General features: G+C 40.9%; 3 protein-coding genes across 4 annotated transcripts; 1 reads left to right on the top strand and 2 right to left on the bottom strand.

The window, feature by feature from the left end:
* Positions 1-1624: 1624 nt before the first annotated feature.
* LOC118411322 lies at positions 1625-8214 on the bottom strand. 2 transcript variants are annotated; one of them, XM_035813526.1, is made up of 4 exons: positions 8185-8214; positions 5391-6254; positions 4033-4216; positions 1625-3573 (listed from the first exon to the last, which is right to left on the bottom strand). In XM_035813526.1, the coding sequence occupies exons 2-4, from the start codon at positions 6243-6245 to the stop codon at positions 3410-3412; spliced, it is 1203 nt and encodes a 400-aa protein (XP_035669419.1). In that variant the 5' UTR covers positions 6246-6254; positions 8185-8214; the 3' UTR covers positions 1625-3409. The 2 variants fall into 2 exon arrangements, with proteins under 2 accessions (XP_035669419.1, XP_035669420.1); XM_035813527.1 differs by lacking the exon at positions 8185-8214 and having other exon boundaries at positions 5391-7187.
* Positions 8215-9627: 1413 nt separating this feature from the next.
* LOC118411319 (cyclin-dependent kinase 1-like) lies at positions 9628-15988 on the bottom strand. The gene is made up of 8 exons (XM_035813521.1): positions 15849-15988; positions 15413-15483; positions 14440-14596; positions 13329-13452; positions 12408-12578; positions 11862-12025; positions 11278-11425; positions 9628-10841 (listed from the first exon to the last, which is right to left on the bottom strand). The coding sequence occupies exons 2-8, from the start codon at positions 15447-15449 to the stop codon at positions 10725-10727; spliced, it is 918 nt and encodes a 305-aa protein (XP_035669414.1). The 5' UTR covers positions 15450-15483; positions 15849-15988; the 3' UTR covers positions 9628-10724.
* Positions 15989-16049: 61 nt separating this feature from the next.
* On the top strand, positions 16050-22804 carry LOC118411320 (vacuolar protein sorting-associated protein 26C-like). Its single transcript, XM_035813522.1, has 3 exons — positions 16050-16403; positions 17090-17504; positions 17998-22804. The coding sequence occupies exons 1-3, from the start codon at positions 16298-16300 to the stop codon at positions 18365-18367; spliced, it is 891 nt and encodes a 296-aa protein (XP_035669415.1). The 5' UTR covers positions 16050-16297; the 3' UTR covers positions 18368-22804.
* The last annotated feature ends 258 nt before the right edge of the window (positions 22805-23062 follow it).

Here is a 23062-nt window from a genome sequence, read left to right as displayed (position 1 = left end):
GCTGATAAGCACCAGTTGAAGTCCTCGGGCAAAGCCCGATTTACACTTTGTCAAGTAAAATTGCTGGATGTACTACAACAGCGTATGAAGAGGCAGAAAGTCCTTCGTCGTACAGTACATTTTGTCAATACAGGTGAATTAACCTGCAGTGTGGTACAACATAAGATTGGCCATAAAATTCCCCTCATTCGACACTGCAGGCCAATTTGCAGACGTACGACCTTGTTGTGTGCTATTTTCCTACGTTCTTCATGTACATCGGGTCTATACTAACTTGACCTCTTCTGGCTACAATTTCTTATAGATTTAGTTTGATACAGTTTGAGACAAGCCTGTAACTATTAAAAAATTGACAATTTTCTATAGAAAACAACAGTTTTGTATGTTTCAAAATACTCAAAGCTTTTTTGCACACAGCACCTCAAAATGTTCAAGTGATAGTGGACTGGTAGTTAAATCAGGGCTTTGTAATATTTCCTCTCAGAAACTTTCTAAAAATGAAGATATGAGATGCAAGAATAGTGCGGGAAATGTTTCAACAGACAAACGTGAAAGTGATTAAAAATTTGAAATTGTTTTGAAACTGGGTAACACATAACACATTTGAATTTCAATAGCATTTCCTACTTGATATAAAAAATATGTAGGTATCAAGTAAGCTTTCAAAATACAATAAATACATGTATATACTTAGCCTTTTCTGTCATTCATAAACTAATCATGAGCAAGACTCAAGGATTCTTGATTGGTTGTCAGGAATAAATCTTTAATGTTGTGTTTTATGTGCTGCTAAAGCCAAGTTACATCAAGGAGGTCCTTGGTTACATGCACTTTCTCATTGAAATGTTATAAAAGGGATCTTGTGAACATTTACAAACAAGGATTGCCGCAATGTAACATGGTAGAATACTGCATCAACTTCTGTGCTATGCATCAACTTCTACTTAAAAAGCTTGCCTTACTACTGCTAGACTATGTAATACTATATAAATGTGTAATGTAACAATATGGTCAAGACAATTGAAAGCTGTAATAATTACACACCCATGATTGTATGTTTTATGGTGTGGTAATAGTTTTGGGGACTTCTGAGTAAGCTTTCATTTTATTTTGTGATATAGTTGTTTTTATACCTAGCGTATTGGAGGATTCTATGTCATGGAATTTATGTTCTTGTCATATTGTTGTGAGGTTTTACACAAGAAGACACAGGCAATTGCCACAGTGTAATCAACAGTGTAACTTCTATATATAGACAAGGGCTGTCTCCAGGTGTCAATTCATGTACGTCTCATTCAGTACTTCGGAATTTCCGAGCCAGTTGGAATTGGAAGCCCACATTTTTACTTTCGTTGTTAGATTTGTCATTTTAATTTCTCAAATTAAAATGTATTTTAATGTCATGAAGTTGATAAGCAACTTTTCATTCCAGGACGGATGAACGGGGCCTGGAGACAGCTCTGATATAGAATGATTTAGTTGCATGTGAAAAATTCATTATTTCCATGACTCTGTCACTTTTGAAGTGTTTTTAATTGGTGGGGAGTCTAACACGAAACCTTACATGTATAGATGGGCTTTGATTATTGATTTTACAATTTTGAAACCTCTACGAAGAGCATAGTTTATTGTCTCTGTTCTGTGATGTGAGGAAGAACCTGTAGTGATAAATGACTGGTGTCATCCCCATCACTACCTGCATATAGGGTTATTTCTGGGTACATACCTGAATCTGTGCACAACAGCTTTCATAGATTGTAAATGATTGTGCTATGTGCATGACTGTGCAAGTAAGAGGAATTAGTCCACGTGTTTCTAGAGAAAATTCAAAAGCGAAACATGAAGAAGATTTTACAGTAAAAGCATAGGGAGGTTGCGGCGTCATGTTGGCATACTAGTACTGTTCACCTGTGACATAAGATTTAAATGTAAATACAACAGTAATGACTGTACAAAGACGTGGAAATATAGGTTCAGTTTACTTACAGATGTGTGTGTAAAAGTTGTTGATCAATGCTTTCTGTAGAATATAATGTTAAGAAACTGAAAATAAAATGGCAAAGTACTCAAAACTTAATGTAGAGAAAGAAGTGTAGGACCCCCTTTGGGAAATATGAATGTGCAATGCATTTGATGATAGCATAGTGAGGCAACATTGGGGAATTTGGCTGTGATGAAAATCTTAGATCTGTCAGCAAACATGTCAAGAGTATCCAAGTACTCTCCAAGCAGAGGTCGAATCGCGCAGATATAGTAGTAGTTGAAAAAATTACACAAATTTCTAGGAAGAGCACCTGTGTAATTTTTTCGACTACTACTATATCTGTGCGATTCGACCTCTGCTTGGAGAGTATATTCAAGAGCATTCTCAGCCATGAGAAGTTGTGTGGAGAATAACTGCCGTGATAATCCTGTAGAAATTGCTTTAGCTTAGGCTGGCAAAGGAGCTGTCATTTTCCAGCATAACTTTTAACATGTATGTATCCGGAGCTGATTTAAAGCACACACTTGTTTTATTGCCACAAGTTGATGTTTGAAATTGCCTTTTTAAGAATTAAAAGAGTGTGTGATTTTGATGGTACCCTTATATGTTCTGTCTTCATTTAAAACATACATTTTCGTCCAGGGTGTTAATTAATTCTCACCAATTGATACAAGAGGAAACAGTATTTCCATTAGGCCATGTTGATTCAATCAAATAAATATGACATCTGCCCCCGCTTTAATTTTAGTCTGTTGACTCTCTTTCCAAACAGAAAGTTTTTGACCATACTGTAAAATGTACAAACTGCTGGGAAAAAAACTGATGTCGTAGAATGCTTAAGTCAAAGTAGAAGATCACAACATATCCTTACTTCATAAGCTGCCTGCCACCAAAATATCAAGGACACAGCATGTCCAGGTCAGCAGATACAAGTTCTGCTGCAGCACCAAGGTCACATACCAGAGGGCCAAAATTTACATTACAATCCATCCAGAGGTTCTAAAATTATGTTGACCACAATTATCTGAAAACACGCACAAAACGAAAATATTTTCATTAACACGAGATAGCAAACCCGGAAGTTGCACTGCAGTACCAAGGAAAGCCGCTAGGGGGCCCAAAATCTAATCACTTGCAGCTTTTATCACACCTCACCAACACACCAAGTATGAAACCAATCCACTCAGCCGTTATTAAGTTATCTTGTTCACAGACAGACAAACGCTGGTGAAAATATAACCTCCATGGCATTTCATGGAGGCAATCAAGCAAATAGATGCCATATTAAAGTTGCAAAAGTGGATACTAATGTTTTATAGAATGCCAATGTCAATTCCAAAGTCAAATTTTTTGCCAAACCCTTTTCTCTTATGCATGTATTAGCAGCGAGGTCGCAGCGCAATCCCCGTCTCGTGGACCGGATGCCTAGATTACTCCCCAGTCCTGGATCTCCTGGACCACCTGCAGCAGGTCCTGGTCCGCAGGCAGGACCAGCAGACGTATCATCCGGCAGACCAGCCCGAACAGACAGTCGGCTTGGAAGTCTGCCTTCAACTGCTCCAGGGGGTAGCTCTTCAGGCCTGAGGATTCTAGAAGAAAAAGTTCCAAGAATAAAGCATAATGTCACTTGGTTAGAACACTGGTTTTGGATCATTGAATTGCAAGTGTAACAGGTTGCCTTCATTTTAGCTTCGTTCTTTGTACTCTTCAAGATGTTCTATAAGACTATATTGGTCACTTTGGGAAAGGGTTGGTGTCCTTTACGTAAGAAACCTAAATAAATTTCTACCCAGGAGAGCCTAGTTGTCCCATGCCTTCCCAGTTGAGTGCAGGGTCGGAATATAGGTCTATGTTTATTTTTATTTTTTCAGCATTTGTTCAACCTCCCTGACCACAAGGATTTCATTAGACAATTTTTTTCTTCTACTTGCACGCTCCTATCACTTTTGGGCTTTCCAGAGGCAGTGTCATCCATATAATCAAATCATTATGGCCTTTGTGATAACAAATATAACATGATATCTATTAAGCACAATGAAGGTTCTCACCGCTCGGACCCAGAGTCTGCTGCAGTTGTTGATGATAGTGAGCCAGAATGGCGTCCCTGTGGTTGTGGAAGACGTCCCAACCCGTGCAACAGAGGAACAGGCAGGCCAGGTCACAGGTCGGCGGCAGGTACTGAACCAGCTGCCAATCAACCAGCTTTACTTCGGTAGGAGTGTCACCATCATACTTTTCAAGAGAAAAAAGACAGCGCCAACTAATAGAATTGCTGTAGCCTGCCTTCCCTTTGCCCTCTTTGTATGAAGTAACAATGTCATTTGAGAATTAAAGTACAACTGAGTTGATAAATTACGTATACAAGTACATTATAGAAAGAGTTTAACTGTTCTCCAATTATCGCATAAGTTAAAAGGTGTCGGTGGTCGATATAGGGGCGCATCAACCTACTCTCATACGAGACAGGGAGCGATATCGACTTCCAACGACTTTTACCTATTGCTGACGTCACATGTACAAGCGTAAGAAGTTACATATCCAGAGCGATTAGGTCGTAAAGCTGAAAAGGATTATGTGATTCAGTCGAAAATTCCCGAGTCCAATCTTTTTCAGTTAGAGAACAATTTCTTATCTTTTCCATAGCAACGTCATAGTTTTGCTCCAGAGCGATTAGCATGGCGATTAGGTCGTGAAGCTGAAAAGGATTATGTGATTCAGTCGAAAATTCCGGTGAGTCCAATTCCATTGCAACGTCATAGTTTTGCTCCTTCCTATTGCTGTTGTATGTCGCATTGCCATCTGCAGTCTGTAACACCTAATTCAGTGTATGTAACATACACTGAATTAGGTGTTACAGACTGCATTGAAGTAGCAGGTACGTGTATATACATAATATTATCAATGTAAAACTATCTTCCTTCTGTGCCGTCCTCCCAATGCTAATGAGACTGGTGCTTTGTCGGCCTGGCTGAGTTGGTTAGACAATTTACAGATCGCAAGTAAGATCTGCAACAAATGGAAGTGGTAGACTGCATGTAGCGCTTAGTTCACCCTTATCCGCGGGGTTACCTATATCCGTTGTTTTTGTAAAGAGGGTAATAAATGATATCAAGTCAAGGGATGGTGGTTTGAAATTGCAGTATTTTCTAAACATTGCTGTCTGAAACTCCGTCCGTCGACTTTATATAAACATGTACATCTAGTTTTTAACTACAACAAATATCGATAACCCTCCAAATAAAAGTGAACTAACGTTACCTGCTTTGACCTGAAGTTCGTTGCTTCGTCTTCATAGCAGCTTTGATAAACAAATAGATTTTATGCTTTTGATGAAACAATTCTGCATACATCACAAATTTTGAAAGAACCATGTCTACATTTTGATAGATTAAACATAGACCTTTACCTTTATCATGATGTTGTTGACCCAACAGTCCACATGGTTAAGGACCTTCAGCCTTGGACTTTTCTCAGCATTGGCGAGAACAGACTTGGCGTCGAACTTTTTCAGACGAGCTACGAGGTCTGTCTTCTCGGGGAATGCAGCCGCGAGGAGCTGAACACCGTACACGTAGCCGAAGGTGTAGGCCTGATCCATTGACAAGTACCCTGATTCACGTAGTATGCTCTGGTTGTACTTCTTGGAAAGAGGGACACCTGAGCGGACCTCTAGCCGATGTGACAGGCCGTGGAGCTGCGCTATGGCCCCGACCGTCAGCATCATCTCGTCACGACTCAGCTGTAGGCGGTTGGGTTTTATGGAGAACCCCCGAGTTTTCAGGTTCTCCATAACCCTGACGGACACCTTGGAGATCGGGTCATTGGCAGCAAAATAGCACTTTGGGAAAAAGAGAGAATCGTCAGGAGGGCAATCCTCGTCAGCTTCACCCTTCGCTTGGATTTCACGATCTGTGCTGTTCATCGCAAGTAGGTCGGCAACGACATTGGAGTAAAACTCAACTTCCACCGTCTCCAGCCTAATTTGTTGTGGATAATCTTCGAGGCCAAAGTTCTCCAACGGCTTGGTAAGATTTGTCAGCTTGGCCACGAGACTGTAGCGCTGACTTGTGCCGTTCCTGGTCCCCGCGGCATCAAAAGCTATGATGTCACTCAGGTTTCCATCACCCTCGCAGATGAGTCCCTTCACATCGACGTCCGTGACGGTGACGCCTGGGAGGTCCTTCTGCAGTACCAGCTGTACCCAGGAGGGGGCGATGTCTTCAGCAGACTGTGGGATGGGAATCTTGTCTGGTGTCGCCATACTAGTCACCTGTTAGGAAATGTCAACATCAAGGGGCTTTTTAGTCAAGGTTCATCTTTGACACTGTATTTACATCATACGAAAGACCTTGGGCTTCCCTCATGCATGGGCAGTTTTCGCTGCATGGGCTGTTTGCGTGATCGCCGCATATAATCTCCTGTTCCTTTTGAAAAGTATCCAAATTGGACCAAAATTGTCAAGTAGGCACTAGAACCCCCTACCCCCACCCCATTATGGTGTTCAGTACTACAGCACAAGAAGCATTCTGTACTTTACCCCAGACAAGTGAGCTGCACTGCAGTTTGCTATGGTGCAGTGGCAGTTAAGGCCGATGCACTCATATTCATGTCACGACCGTTTGTTTAACGTATCATTATCAGTGCTGGAGATGTCACATACATTACAAGATACAAAAGAAGAACCGAGTGGGAGACATGCTACTGTAGCGGTATGCAGGTCACAAATGTTTACTATTTTGTTCCATAACCATGACCATTGCCGTGCCAGTAACAGGTAGCCGGTGCACAAATATTCATGGCATGAATGTTTGTTTAACTGATCGTTATCAGCGTTGAAGAAGTCACACACAGGCACATCTGTTAGATCCAAACGCTTACTTGGCTAAAAGCCATGCTTTGGTGTTACGCATCGCACCCTATCTCATTTAGAAGAAATGGAGACTATCTTAATTACCGTTTTAAACAACTGCTACTTCATAACCCGATCATAAAAGTAACTCTTAAAGTACGATGAAATAGTGTTGGAATTGAATCAGAAGGAGATCTTATGGATATGAGTTGCTACCGTGTAGTAAAACTCGCTACCCTACGGCAGGTTAGAGGCCCTGTTTTACCATTTTTACTAGGAGTCATTTTCCGTTCTGTTCGAGACCGGAGACGGGATAAACATTTCTAGGCCATGTGCCATCATATTTTCGGACTCGTGGTCAGTAAGGGCCCCGGCATGTATTACTAATGTACTGCAATCATTTCAACCGCGAACGTAAAACACGCGAAACAATCCTTTCCGCTCCTACCGTGAAATTTGATCCCTGTTAACATAAAAGAATTTACGGTAATTACCGTACTGAGGATTGTGTCCTGTGAACTCTTGTTTCATTTTGGCTGCATGTCATGAACTCTCCTGATCTTTTCGTGTGCCTTATTTTGAATAAGTGACTTAAAATAAACTGGTGGACTAATTCTAAGAGCTCAAACAAATAGCAATAAAAACTTGTGCCTTCAAGTATTAAAGTTATCAACCAAAATTGAGAAGCTAAAAAATCGTTGCCATCATGTAATAGAGACATCCTTGTTAAATAGTTTTCAACAAGGCTTAAAGGCTAAATCTGCAAACGCATCTCCACCCCAGAAGCGAGTGTTATTTTCTGATAGATAAATGCACCTGACTTTTGGCTAAACTGATTACCTCATCTGTCTCTTCGGCAATAATCCTTTTCTAGATACAAGTACCCCCATACGGACCCGCTTCTGATGTACCTTGCCGTATGTGATTTTGCTTGCCTAGCATACTTCCGGCAAGTTCCGCCACACTTCCTCGCTAACGTTGAAAGTAGGTCTACGTGGCGGCGCCAAAACTGCTTATATGACCGACTTCAGGAACAATTTCTCGCAAACGATAGGGTCGCTTATGGAAGCAGTCGAGTGACTATCAGATATTTCGAATGTACACAGAAAGTTTGAAGGTTGGCGACCCTTAGGATACAGACATTTTGCCACTTCAAGTTCAAGGAACACTGCTATCTAAAAAGACTACTTAATACAGTGACAAATACCACAAAATCGCCCACAAACGATAATTGAAACGTGTTGGCTGGCAATTCTGTTGATGTTTGTGTACGTGTACACACATTTCGTCTACTCAAGAAGTAATCATAAAATATCAAAGTAGCATTATTAATAGCAACACCAACCAATACCTGTTCCTCGTGTGAGAGTCACGTCCTCCCCTACCAGGTGAGTGTACAATCGGAAGGATCCTCAGGGGAATTCAAGAACTCGATCGCTACAATGTTCGCCCTGTGCTTGGGTTTCATCAAGGAGGTTAAAAAAACACCTGGTTTCATCTTAATATGGTACATTTGACAACCAAACTTAGTTCAAGCATAATACCATTGATGCATTCGACAAACAAACTTTAATAGTTCAAGCATTGATGCAACTATTCATTCTCTGAGGACCGCGTGGCGCATAGAGTTTATTCGCCTCGGAACCGAGAGGTTGTGGGTTCGAATCCGACTGCCGTGCCACCGATCTTGTGCCCTTGGGAAAGGCACTTTACACGGTTTTCCTCACAATACACTCAGGTGAAAATGAGTACCTAGCTTCGGCTAGGGCCGTCCCTCGGACGTTAAATGGAGGTCCCGTGTATGGGGAGAGCCACACCCCATGCACGTTAATAAAGAACCCCCACACGTGCGATGGTGCGGTGTGCGTTGGTGCAAATCCTTCCGTCGTGTGTAAACATGTGCGAACATGTACAGGGTTAGCCCTTAGCAATAGCCTACGGCTAGTTGGGCAGCCATGGCTGTTTGTAAACAGTTGAAGAAATAAATAAATAAAATATTCTCAGAGGAATCATAATACCCTCTTCTGGAGTGGGATATTCCGTTAAAAGACAGTTTAACACTGTTCATTGTACTAGTTCAGTAGTTACTGACGTGACGGACAAGGATCAAAAGCAGCCTCTTGCAGTTCATTGATGACTTGCAGCAATAGTACTTGCAGTACTACTTTGCACTGCTACAAAGCGCTTTTGATCCATGGCGACTTTTTGCCTAACGACCTTTCTGTATGTTTCCGATTGAATTTGAGGAATGCACTTGATTTTCCTTTACACTTAATCAAACTGTTAGCTATTGTACTTGTAGTAGATCTACTGCGGTAACATTTTTTACCGCTACATTGCGCTTTTGATCATAGAAATTTTACACCAGGTATCCTCAACTGCCAGGTTTTCTGCCTGTACGTGTCCCTTATCAGTCAGCTGAAATGGCAAATAAAATGCGCAGGTTTTAGAAGAAAGAATTAAATTGAGGAGTGAGGAAACAGGTCTACTAGATATAGAGGCAAAACCATTGTCTGGTAGAATGGATTTTAAAAACCTTTTTAATTATAGAATCTAAAATTAGGATAATTTCAAGGCCCTGCAGTGCAGATGTATTTCCAAATGATGCCCAAATTAGCAAGCATACCAATATACTGGTGAATTATTCTTAGGAGTTATGTGTCATACTTTTGTCTGTGTATGCCCACATCAATTTTGTGGGGTCCAAAGGAATGTTCTCCATAAAATCAAGTTGATAGGAACTCAAGGAAAATCAAACCATGTCAGCATGGTCTTATAAATACAGACAATAATAGACTGTACACTACATTATATATTCATTTCTCATCTGTTATACATACAAGCCAAGGACTTGCTAGAACCTCCTTAATACAGGCTAATAACATTTGGATAGTATTACAATGGTAGGATAACTTACAGGACAGAGAAAAAAGTGTGGCATCAACAAGCACATAAAGACACAAAACTACAGACAGGCATAGAAGCTTAGATGTGTCTATAGACTATACAATGCCAGTGCTTCCTGTCCAAATACTCTACTCTTAGTAAACACTGCCATCTGGTAGATGTGCACAGTTGGGATGTAACGCTGATGTCTTGAGACCAGCACATTCCTATATGAAGTTGCTTCCCTTACACATGATTAGAGAGGTAACCATGGCTTTGTCATACAATTTCAGCTGCTAACAGGGCACAGATAACTGGCAATGTCTAATCTAGCTAGCAGTTGCACCACACAATTGTCGTGTTACTTGCTAATGCAATGAGAAGGAAATGCAGGTGTGTAGTGGGACTTAACAACAATGACTACAGTACTATATGCATGTTGTAGAGAACTAATATACATATGCCATGTTTGGTTGAGTTGTTCATAATTTCTAAACATTACCGGGTATTGTAAGATTACCGGGTATCTTTTCCACAGCAGTTGTTTTAAGGTGATGAGGATTTTGCATTGAAATGTTTTGACATGAAGCCACATTATGCAATGGCACTTTACCTAGTAAATATCTATTTGTGTATACTATAAGCTTTTATATTTGGCTTTATTATATGAAATACTACACATTTGATAAGGGAAAATCTAAAGACTATTGTTTACACAATAGACACATTTTCATGGACCATTGTTAAGGGGAAATCTGAAGACAAACTATTGTCTACACAGGCACATTTTCATTGACAGGCAGTTTCTTTTACACAGGTTGTAACAACTTTTGGCATTACAATTATCATCATATAATCACACAAGTCATAATTGTATGGAAGCCACAAATAAAAGATATTACATGTATGCATTTATGCTTCAGGATATAGAAAAGACAGCACGAGTAGATGTAGAAGAGTAGGACATCTATATGAAGAGGTTACAAATTTGTACAGTGTCTATCTCTAGCAAGGTTTGAAGTTTGTGCCCGGTAGCGAAGCCTTGTCCAGATCATCAAAGTAAGGATGTATCAAGGCAGCCTTGGCAGAGATGCGGTTTGCTGGGTCGTAGATCAGGGTTTTCTGGGAGGCAAATCATTAGACATGATTTTAGTAAAATACAAGAAAACAGACACAAAAGCTTTTTTTTTAAACAGGTACAGGTCAGTGAGTCCCATAGACTTTTTTGAGACCATAGTTAGGGGCAGTGGGTTGTTATAAACACACACTTAGTACACAGTATTGGGAGGTGGGGCCCACCCCTATTCTTCCTCCACCTTTTATCTCCTCAACCGACTTCAGGTACCCACTTTTACACCTGGGTGGAGTGAGGAAAGCTGTGTCAAGTGCCTTTCCAAAGGACAGAATATCTAGCCAGGAAGTGAACCCATGGCCTCTCAATCTAAACTCCATTAACCTTGTTACTTGACCTCCAATACCACAGAAGTTCTACACCAAGTACTGAAAGAAAGGTAACTGGCCAACTTCCAGGGTACTGTTGACCTTTACTAGAAGTTACCTGCAGCAGGTCCAAGGCCTGGTCGTCCATGTTCTTGACGGATGTTTTGAGCTGGTTGGGGTTCGTCTTCCAGCTGGGGAAGCTGGGCTTGTAGTCAGGCATCTGGGTCACTCCTGGCCAGATGTCCTCTGTGGGGGTGCCCATGGTCCTGGGGTAGGCGGGTGGAGGGACAAATTTTTAGACACCCAGCAAAATCAGTACATGTATCAATTCATATATCATGTACATCTCTTAACATGTTCATGATAGGTGAAACCTGTTTAAAATTTGGCACTGCCAATTTGGGATTCTGACACCTTCTGGTGTCAGAATAATTTTAGTCAACAACTAGTGCAAAAGCTGCAGTACCATTGTGGATTACTAGTCTGCACTTTAGTACCACCTGAAGCTCCTGATGTTACAGTACTCAATCACAACATGTTACGTTCTCTCATACAAATTTCCTCACCTACTTATTAGTTGACATTTTTAGCCAACAAAAATATGTGTTGTGCTGTGTTGGCTGGACCTGGACTGGACCCAAGGCTAAATTTGAGTTGGCAATATAAACTTTTGTCCCAGAATCACCAGCTCTAAAACAGTACCTGAAAATTCTGAAGAGCTGGTCGATCTCAGAGTCTCCGTGGAAGAGCGGTCTCTTGGTGGCCATCTCTGCAAAGATAGTGCCGATGCTCCAGATGTCAATGGGCGTGGAGTAGCGGGCACCCCCGAGCAGAACTTCAGGGGCACGGTACCACAGGGTCACCACCTGAACACACACAGACAGTTAGGTGTTAACCATGGTTTGAAACTCTCAATCCACCATTGTTACAGTGTACTTCTTCCAATTTCTTCTTCAATATGGGTCTGGTCCATCTAGCGTGATAACTATCTAGCTGCGGCGATGGAAATATGGGGTGCACATGCACTTTTGTACACTCAAAATTTAAGCTGTGTCAGGACATCTTGGTTGCGGCTGCACCCATCTTTTGGAAGGGATGTAATATCGGGGAACTGTGTATGAGGAGAAGTGCTCGGAACATCTCCCTGTAAAAATATACCTTGCTACAGAAACAACAAGGAAACTTGCTGCCCTATGTGACACAAGGCACTACAACTTACAAGGGTTACAACAACTATAGCTAGCCTACCTCGTGTGTGTAAACCCTGACTGGGATGCCAAACGCGCGGGCCAGCCCAAAGTCAGCCAGTTTGATGATGCCCTTATTGTCGATCAGGAGGTTCTGGGGCTTCAGGTCACGATGAAGCACGCGGCGGGAGTGGCAGAACGTAATCCCCTGTAGGATCTGGTACAAGTAGCTCTGTGGAGCACAAAATAGTATCAACGTTATACACGATAGATACTTGATGATTATCATGGTGTATTCTGTATCATCCAGGTTCCAGTCTGACTGCAGGTCAGATTGCTAGGGTCAGATTGACAGAAAAGCAATCCAACCCCCGTATCAGGTAGGCAATTTTTAAACAGTAGCACCAGCGATGCATGCAAAATATGTTCCATCAAATCCTGTGCACTGCAACTTCAAAGATTGGGCAATACAGCACAATTTGGACTGGTATTCTGGCCCAAGTTACACGATATAAGTTATTTCAAATCTTAATCATTGGACCTGCAAAACATTTGATGTAGGTCTTCCAGGCTGGTTCATGTTTCATGGAACCCACAGGCTTCTAGCGTTATCCAAAAATCTTCCATCAAAGAATTTAAAAACACATTGTGTACACCGCTGTAAAATCTAAATGCCAAATTTGGGCATTAGACCTAATGATCTCCCAATTTTTTTTGTTTTATGGACAACAAATTCTTTCAATTTCTAGCACATCCTGCATTGAAATTTGTGTTTTTTTGAGTGGGTATGACATAAAGAGAATGCAACAAAATGTACTTTGCATGACACTCGGGTCCAGCTCTCTGGTTTTTGTATGACTCTACTCCAATTTTTGGGCTGGTACCTCGGGTGATCCGCAATGCATTGTGTAGGATATAGTCACTCAGTATTCATTTGTCAATTGTCAACAACAACAACAGTAACAAAAACTGCTTGTTGCACCTTGACCAGCATAGAGTCCATGTACTGTCCGGAGGGGATGGAGTCCATGTACTTCTTCAGGTCCATGGTCAGGAACTCGAACACCAGGTACAGTTTGGACTCCTGCATCAGGACATCCTGTAGGCTGGGCAACACACAGGACAAATGTCAGCTGCTTTTGTCACTGATCATTCAAACTATAGTATATAAATTACCAATAATGCTTTAGAAGGAATACTTAAATGAAACATTATCAGTAGCACAGTACTGTCTCCCAGTTCTAGCAAACATGTCTGAATCAAATGCTCGAAAGTTCCAGGTTGTACAGAACAGAGCCTGTAGATTGGTGCTTAAATGTCCACTAGAAACACCTGTTCAGCAAATGCATTCAAACTTGGGTTGGCCCATGGTAAGAGAAAGATTCGCCATCAGCACATTGACTATGTTTTTCAGAATACTTGTCAGTAAGGAGCCCCATAACATTTACGGTTCCATTATTCCTGTCCATTCTACCCACACATATTCAACTAGATTATCCAACTCCTTCAGTTTTAAACTCCCTAAGCCAAAAACAAACTAAAAAAAGCGAACTTTTCTCTACCGTGCCATCAGTCTTTGGAATGACCTACCACCATACATCAAATCCCTGCCCAACATCTCACGCTTTAAAAAGGCAATGTATCAAGTCTTCTCAAGCCAATAGTTTTTTTAATGATTGTGTATCTATTAAGTATTATTATCTGTTTGTATATATACATGTATGTTTGTGTATGTACTTGCATTTGTTTATGTATGTTTCATTGTTTCATATGAACCCTGGTAGACTAGCCCTAAATAGGGCTAAAGGGTATTGGAATAAAGGAATAAAGGAAACACTGGAGCAACGGCTATGCTTAATCAATTTGCCTCTAGACATAGCCGAACATCTGCTGAGTTAAAAATTTTCAGCAGACAATGCCCTCAGATCGAACTCACAACCTACCGAATGTGAGGCAAACTCTCTACCCACTCAACCATTGCACCGTTTTCCCAATGGCATGTCACATCTAGCCAGGAATTCCGGAAATCAAACCTGTGATCTCTTGATCTCGTGTCTACTACTAGTCTAGCCTAGCCATTTTGATCGACCTACTTTACAATGTTGGGATGCACGAGCTCCTTCAGTAGGGAGATCTCCCTGATTGCTGTACTGGGGACACCTTCCTCTTCACTTTCCAGACGGATCTTCTTCAGAGCCACTGTCAGACCAGTCTTCTTATTCCTCCCCTTGTACACAACACCGTAGGTACCTGGCACAACCACAAACAGTCTTGGTGTTAGAACACTGAGTCAGGCCCAGGGAATGTTTTATTATCAATACCTGTACTAGTAGAAGTAGCAATACCCTGGATGCCAGACTCTCCATAAAGCAATACAACTTGACCCTTTGGCTGAAGGCACAGTCATCTGTTCCTCTCCCAATGTTGGCAGTTTTTGGCACCATACCCCAGTTGGCTAGCCGGCTCATGGTTTAAGTCGGGCATCTGTTATAAGATTTCCTTTGTGGCATGTTGGCCATGGAGTCAAAGTTCACCTGTACATAGTCCCTGGCACCAAGGAGCTCTGATAAAAGCTCCTTGCTGGCACACAGGCTATATTCTATGAACTTTGGATAGAAAGCCCAAACATGGATACCTAGTTATTTTACATGCACTGAATTTTGAAAAAAATGTTGTTGTGGGGGATTCTTCTTCAGACAAAGGTTCAACAAACAGCTAGCATGAAACTGGTGGTTGGTTTATGTGTATTACTGGTTATAATATGTGAATAAACATCCAGAAAAAGAGATATCAACAAATCAAATGGGAGTCATTCTTTCCCAATTTCATGAAATTGAGACCATCCACAACTTGAAAGGGAAAGTGTATAGTTGAATCGTAGAAAAGCAAAATGCAATCCTTGCCTAGAGAGATAGTGCACCATCATCAACAGGTGTTTAGTAATGAGTAACATGTATTTTTTAATTTAAAACAAACAAAAAAGACGTATTAAATCTATTCATGCCCAACTAAAAAGCTGACGGATAAAAAGTGATCCACCATTATACATATCAGAACTTTCCTTACCTTCTCCAATCTTCTCGATTTTGACGTAGTCTTCCATTTTTGTATCAAACAAAGAGTACCAGGCTACGACCCTGTGATGAAGAAAAATATTCAAAATAACAAATGAAATTGTTATACAGAAATCTATATTCTGTGGGCACAGATGCAAACTGTCGTACTAGCTGAAAATACTTCTTTTATTTTTCCGATCTCAGGCTGATGATGGCAGGAAACTGGGGGAAAATGTTCAACTGTCTGAATCTTGGAAGCCCCACGCTACTCGACCCTTTGTGTGCATCTGTCACAAAAAAATCTTCAAATTTCCATCCTAAAACAGGAAAATCGCGGTGAGATCAACATTTCCGTCGGCCCTATTTGTTTTTATTCATGTTCAGTCATCAAAGATCTTCAAACTTTTCCCCAAAGGTATGAAATAAAGGTGTAAAATCCCACAAACCTTTAAAACCTTCCTCCAGCTGGATCCCTTCTCAGTTCTGAATCTTACGTTTTCAAATCTAGTGCCTCAGTCTTTAAATCAACCAATGAGAGATCGTCTAACATATAACGGCCAATCAAGTGGTGTTTTTCATTTTGGCCTCGTTTTGCATTTTCCCATCATGCTTTTGAACCCGGAAGTGGGCGTTTTTGCAAGAAATCAGCTAGAGAAATTGATTTTTTTTTTCAATGCAAGATTTCCTTCACTTAGGCAATTTGTATGACTCCTATTTGTAGAAAAATTATGTCTTTAAGTCTGTCTTGACTTTTCCATTGAGTGACAGACCCCAGTGGACTTTGATTCTCACGAGTCGTCTTGTGCAAATTCGTGCCTGCCCCCCTCCCCATTTTTCTTGGACAACCCTGATTTTTTGTTCGGAAGTTGGGAAAGAGCTTGTAGGCTTAGCCACCATGGCCTTAGACATCCGCCTTAAGAAGGTGAATAAGATCTACTACGAGGGGGAGCTCGTGTCTGGAGTTGTGGTCATCCAGAGCAAAGGAGACATGCAGCATCAAGGTACAACAGAACGTATAGATGTCAGGAACCTTTATGACTGTATGTATATCAAATGGCCAGGTGGTTCTTGGCTTATGCAGCATGCAGAGGAGGTCACTTGTACATTTTGACTGTATATAAATGGCCAGGTGGTCTTTATGTAGAGGTAGTCACCAGTACAGGTTTGACTGTAAATCAATTGCCAAGTGGTCCTTATGTAGTTGTACAGATTTTACTGTAATTTGTGTAAATCGATGGCCAGGTTGTCCTTATTATATAGCATCAGCAGACTCCTGTGAGAATTTGCTCTTGTGCAGTTTCGACATCAATTAAGTTTACCAAAACGTGTGCAGTAGTGCTTTATGTTGAATTGTTGGTAAATTGTTTGTAAAAATAATAATGAAAACTGCTTGAGCGTACCATTTAGAGATAAGCAGGGGCAGGTCCAAGAGTGTGGATAAGGATATGCTAGTCTATTCCTGTCCGTTGACAGTCGGTGACACATGACCAAACTCTCACAGGGCCTATGAAGTGAGTTTGCCCGTGTGAAGAGGTCGTCACTTGTACAGGCTTGACTGTACCAATGAAAATGAAATATATCAATGGCCAGGTGGTCCTTGTGTAGAGGTTGGGCAGGTGGTTTTTATGAAATTATGTAGGGGTGATCATTTGTGCAGGGTTGACTGTATACCACTATTCTGTTCCAGGTGTGAACCTCTCTATGGAGGGCTCAGTCAACCTACAGCTGAGTGCCAAAAGTGTAGGTGTCTTTGAAGCCTTCTACAACTCCCTCAAGCCCATCCAACTGGTCAGCTATGCGGTAGAGCTGGTCAAACCTGGCAAGCTGCCCTCCGGTAAGACCGAAATTCCGTTTGAAGTTCCCCTGAAGCCAAAGGGACACAACAAGGTCTTGTATGAGACGTACCACGGCGTGTTCGTGAACATTCAGTACCTGCTCCGTGCAGAGGTGAAGCGTTCCCTGCTGAACAAAGACCTGACCAAACAGAGTGAGATCATTCTAGAGTACAGGGACTCCAAGGAGAAGGCTGTGGCCAAACCTGTGCCCTTCACCATCACACCAGACTCACTACAGAACATCAAGGAGAAGAGTCAGATTCCAAGGTAGGTTAAGGCATCATGCGCTTGCCCACATCAGCACTTTCACTTGCTCGCATCGGCACTTTCACTTGCCCAGGACTAGTGGACTTGTCCAACCCTGGCATGCAGCACTATATGCACAAATTAATAGACAGAAATAAGCCCATACATTTTAGGGGACCTCAGATACATATAGCCCATCAAAGCTTCTCACATTGCAAGATTTTAAAGACTATGATGATTGTGAGACGTTTCATTTTTGTTGAACTTTGTGTATAGTACTGTAAAAGGGAAAATGTTTGCTGTGGTTCTACTTTTGCATTTTGGCTGGGACTTTTTCACCAACATTTTGTTGTCTTTTTGCCTACACCAGCCCTTTTCAACTGCGAACTTAAGAGAAACACATCAAATACTACATTTCCTACTTATTGCAGAAATAAACCCTTGCAAATATTTCCTCTCTTACAGTATTACCTCCATGTTCTATTATAAACCCAAACCTTTTTGTCGGATGCAGGTTTGTAGTGAAGGGCAAGCTGGATTCCTCCGTATGCTGCCTGTCACGCCCCTTGACGGGAGAGTTGGTGGTGGAGAGCTCCGAGTCGCCCATCCGCTCCATCGAGCTGCAGCTGGTTCGTGTGGAGACCTGCGGGTGTGCCGAAGGCTACGCTCGCGATGCCACAGAGATCCAGAACATCCAGATTGGTGAAGGCGACGTGTGCAGGGGCCTGACGCTACCCATCTACATGATCTTCCCGCGCCTGTTCACCTGCCCCACCCTCATCACCTCTAACTTCAAGGTGGAGTTCGAGGTGAACGTGGTGATCGTGTTACAGAATGACCACCTCATCACCGAGAACTTTCCTCTCAAGCTGACCAGGATCTGAGGGCAATAAAATTGAAGGGCTGCAATACTAACTTGTTGCAGCTTCATCGTCAAGTTGTACACAGCCATTTGAACAGAAAAAGACATACTGTATAGCAAGATGGCAATGAAAAGAATAAGAAAAACTTCTGTTATGCATTGATTTGTATATGTAATTAAGGTTACATGCAATGCAGAGGGGAACTAGAGATAATAAAGTCAAAGTCAAAGAGATGCTCTAAATCTATGCAGGACAACTTCATTGTGCTGTACTTGCCTAGCAAACTTTGTCGTCTGCAGGCAGATTCAAGTAGATTGTCAAACATCTGGCAACAGACACAGCCAAGTAAGATACCTGCTTTTTGAATAGGAATGTTACCACGAACCTCAGTGCCATGAATTGGCCCAGCAGTAATATACCAAGCTACATTATTCTTGCTTGAGTCTGTTGGTACATCAGACTTTGTACATCTTAGCCATTTAGCTAAAGACACAAAAAAAGAGACACAAACACCACAGTCACGAAGTCAATTTTTCTTGCACAAAGTTCTTGATAGAAAACAGCACAGCAGTGTAGTAAGGAAGTACACCAAGTTCAAGTATCGTTATCATCTCAGTTTTTACACCTGCACCAGACCTTTGGAACTTGACATGCATGTAAAAATAGTTTTATCCCATCTGTAACACATGATGCATCACATGAGGACTTAAGATTATGAACCATACAGTACGGGTGGGCACCTGTACTGGTGCAAAACTGATCTTTCTTGCTGTTCTGGTCCAAAAGAAGGACTGGAAAAATCAATGGATTGCCTTTGGACCAATTTGAAAACAAGCAGTAGTGGTTCCTGTGAGATGATTGGTTAGGGAAAGGTGTGGTACTTTTGGCCCAAATGTTCAGTTTGGGGTTGCTCTTTTGAAAAGTCAGAGGTAATATGCACTATATTCCAGTATACAATTTGAAACTACTAGTAATTTGAAGCCCTCACAGAGACATGAATGTCTCACTGTCTGAAATATGATCTAGTACTGGGCTACTATAATCAGATCCAGGTTCATGTCCAGACCTGGACTGGATCGTCTGTACCAGGACCCACCCTTACCAGACAGATATACTGGTCTAAACTTCAACATGCAGCTCAAGTTCCAGTCAAGAAGAGAAAAGCAGAGACTTTACAAAACCTGACTTTGGTATGTTTGCGTGGCTACAATGGAAATAAGCAGGAATGTTCATATTGTTCCACAATCAACTTACTTCTTGGTTAAATGCATTTACATAATTGATTTAAAATGGGGCTGTCTCAATTCAAAATGTCTTCTCAAAAAACAAGTTCATTGTAAAAGTATTGAATAAAGCATTGAAATCTGGTTTGAAGATGCTTAGTTTTTTGAGAAAACACAAGTTGAGGTAGTCCCCTAAGGTACTAGTAACTTTACCATTCAAGTGAAATTGCATAAATTTCATCATTACCTGTACAGTACATTGTGATAACCTGAACTGCAAATCATTCTGTATGAAGTAAAATTTACATCATTAATAAATTATACATGTACAAGCTAAGGATAGTCTTACATGTATTCTAGGTGACCAGAGTTACTTGCTGGTGTAGTAATATGTGATGACCTTAACTTGAAACCACATCTGTGTTCGTAGAAGCCTTTCTGATGCAAAGTTGAACTTTAATTTCCAACAAAAAAAATTGGACTTACCCAAAGTTTCAACTGACAAACATGTCAAGGAATGAGCAATCTGCCCCCCATTCAATGTCATATTAATCAGACAGAGAGCAGTGGATCATAAGTTGTAGAAAGTCTATTACATGAGGCCTCTACAACCATCTGTCAACAGGACAGGGTGCCATAGACTTTCTGCAACTTATGATCCACTGCTTACCAAGTCATGTGTCCTATTTGCATAATGTGACGCCACAGAAGCAGTGGACTGCTCAGACGAGTTGGTCAGTAAAAAATTCGGGTTAGTCCATTTTTGTGTTGGAAATTACAGTTAACATTGATTCAGGACATCTTATGACCCTTAAAGTACACATGCAGTGATAAGTAATCCTGTGGTCACTAAAACACATCAAAATTGATAAGTAATTCTGTGGTCACTGAAACAAATCAAAATTGATAAGTAATTCTATGGTCACTGAAACAAATCAGAATTGGACCAACTTGCAGGGTTCTATCTTATTCTTAGGACCTGATGTTGCACATATTGCCCGACAGTGTAGATATAGGCTCATATCTTGGTGCCCTGACAATCTTCCTTCTTTTAATGCTTTAAAACCCTTAGTTGGTTAAAGAAAAAAAACAATAATACAAACTACATCAGGAGTCCTTAACTGAAATGCTTAAGCTTTTACAGTTTTACACATGTACTAAATTTTGCAGAAGATTACAAAATTTAAATGTTTCTTTTATACTGTATTCAGGTGAACTTTGCTGTATCTGATTCTCCTGTTTGGGAGTCACCATTGGGGCCCTGCCTTCTGTACACTACAGTAACACATGGACAAATCGGTATATCCACCACTCCACAGGAACATGCATTAGTACACACTTGTTGTGAAGAAGGGCCACAGATATACATGTAGCCTGGGTGCCATCCTCCGCAGTAACTGCTGGCTCAAGCCATGCTTTTCAAGCGAAAAGATTGAGAGCGGTTACTACTGAGGATGACACCCAGGCTACCACATACACATAGCAACATTGTCCAGGGGACTTCACTTTCTCTGCTACTTTGAACAAGGAATGGCACAAGGACATGCAGAAAAAGCAATACTGGGTGACAGTTCTTCACTTTCACCTCTTCTTTACCTTAAAATGCCACCTCGTATACAAATAGCAGAGGAAAAGTTAACTCCTCAATCTGGCGTGTTGTCCTAAATTAAAAGGCAGCAACAGGATCTTCAATAAAAGGTCATTCTCCTATGCAGAGCTGAATATGTGGCATAGAAACTTCTCTAGATTCACCTCTGCTTAATCAAACTGCCTGTTGCACTATTGACCTGACTTGCTTACAAATATCAATGACCATGCCGTATTTGGCACAAGCCAGTTAGCATGCACCGCCTAGATTTCAAATGTCTAATATTGTTGGCATGCAAGTGAACAAATTTGTTTTCTTTAGCAAGAGGTTTCTAGGTGTTTTCGCCTAGCATTTTTTTATGCTGCAATTGCCCTGTGCGTACAGATCCCACGGATCTAAAATTTGAAACCCAATTACCAATAACGACTGTCTCAGTCTCAGCATAGTAATGGGCATGCCTTATTTAGCACAAGCTTTCCCTTGGACAACACAAAGGCAGAGTTGAACTAAGAGTTTTAGGACACTGGTTCGAATCTGTGCAGGAGAATGAACAAGATAATAGACCATCACGAGATCAGACAGTACTGCACAAATGCAGTAAAAGCACTCTACAAGAATATAGAAGCATATAACATGGATAGATACATGTATACGAATATAAATGTTAGGGTACATGTGCATAAGATCAAAATTTATTACGTGTAACAATCATATATTTCCACCACCATTAAATAATGTTATTAAGAAAATCTCTGAGGAAAAACAAATCAAAGTTACCTTCTATTAGATTGCACATTTTCCACTCGTGATACACATAAACTGCTAGACAAAAATGGTGCGTGCACAAAAATGGCAATATTGAAGTAAATTAAAGATTCTAGGGATGATAAAACTTTGGCTATCACCATCTTTTTTCTTGTTTCAGATTTATAACACAGACAAGGTCACATGATCAAGCACAGATATTCTTCACAACACACACAGACTGCATGCCACAAGTCTTGAGTAGTATGCCCTGACTAGTATGTTCACTTTCCCCCAGTTCTAAGGAGTGCAAATTTAAAGAAAAAAAATATAGACTATACACTTATTCTGGGCAAATGCAGGTAGAACAAATCACAATCTTGTTCCTAGGATGACTGCTAGTATATAAAAGTGGTACACCCCAATATGTTGGTCATGAATATTGGTCATCAGCACTCCTACAATATAACATCTGTATGTATAATTCAACATTAAGAAAAAGACTAGATCAAGCACATTCACTGCAAACTGCAAAGAAGATCTACCAAAAGGACTTGAGATGTTTCTGTAACTTTACAGAACTCCCATCATTTCCGCTGGTTGTTCATGCAACTACTTCATGTACTATTACTTGTATGCAGAGTGCCATGTACTTTTTCAGACGGTAAAAATCTGCACATATATACAGATCCCAGCACGACCCATGTGTAGTAGAGTAGAAAAGTTTGAAGGCATTTCATGGCTTTACAGCTGTACAAGACCATAACTGGTTGGGGAGGGGGGTGCCCTAGTACATGTATCAGAGGCATGGTTCTGTTATAACCTACATTAGGCTACACCAATTTAATTTCTTGGTTCTCGGATTTCCCGACCCATTTTTTTCCGATTTTGAAAAAAAAAAAATTGGTCCCAAGGAAAATAATATACTCTTAGGTCCCTGAAATAAACGTACCGGGACATTTATTTTTTTCAGCCACAAAATCCACCCAGTACATTCTTATTTTGGACGGTACGTTTATTATGTTTTTGAAAATTAGATCAGGGACCCCTGAAATAATGAAAATTGGGGATTTCTGCCCATATTTCCTTTTTTTTTTTGTTATATAAGCCTCGTATGTTCACCCCAGACTTTTTGCAAAATTTCAGTTTTTATTTTTTTTC

Source organism: Branchiostoma floridae, chromosome 3 (assembly GCF_000003815.2).
Source record: "Branchiostoma floridae strain S238N-H82 chromosome 3, Bfl_VNyyK, whole genome shotgun sequence".
NCBI lineage: Eukaryota > Metazoa > Chordata > Leptocardii > Amphioxiformes > Branchiostomatidae > Branchiostoma > Branchiostoma floridae.
The sequence above is the reverse complement of the archived record's forward strand: the minus strand, read 5'-3'. Positions and strand labels throughout refer to the sequence as shown.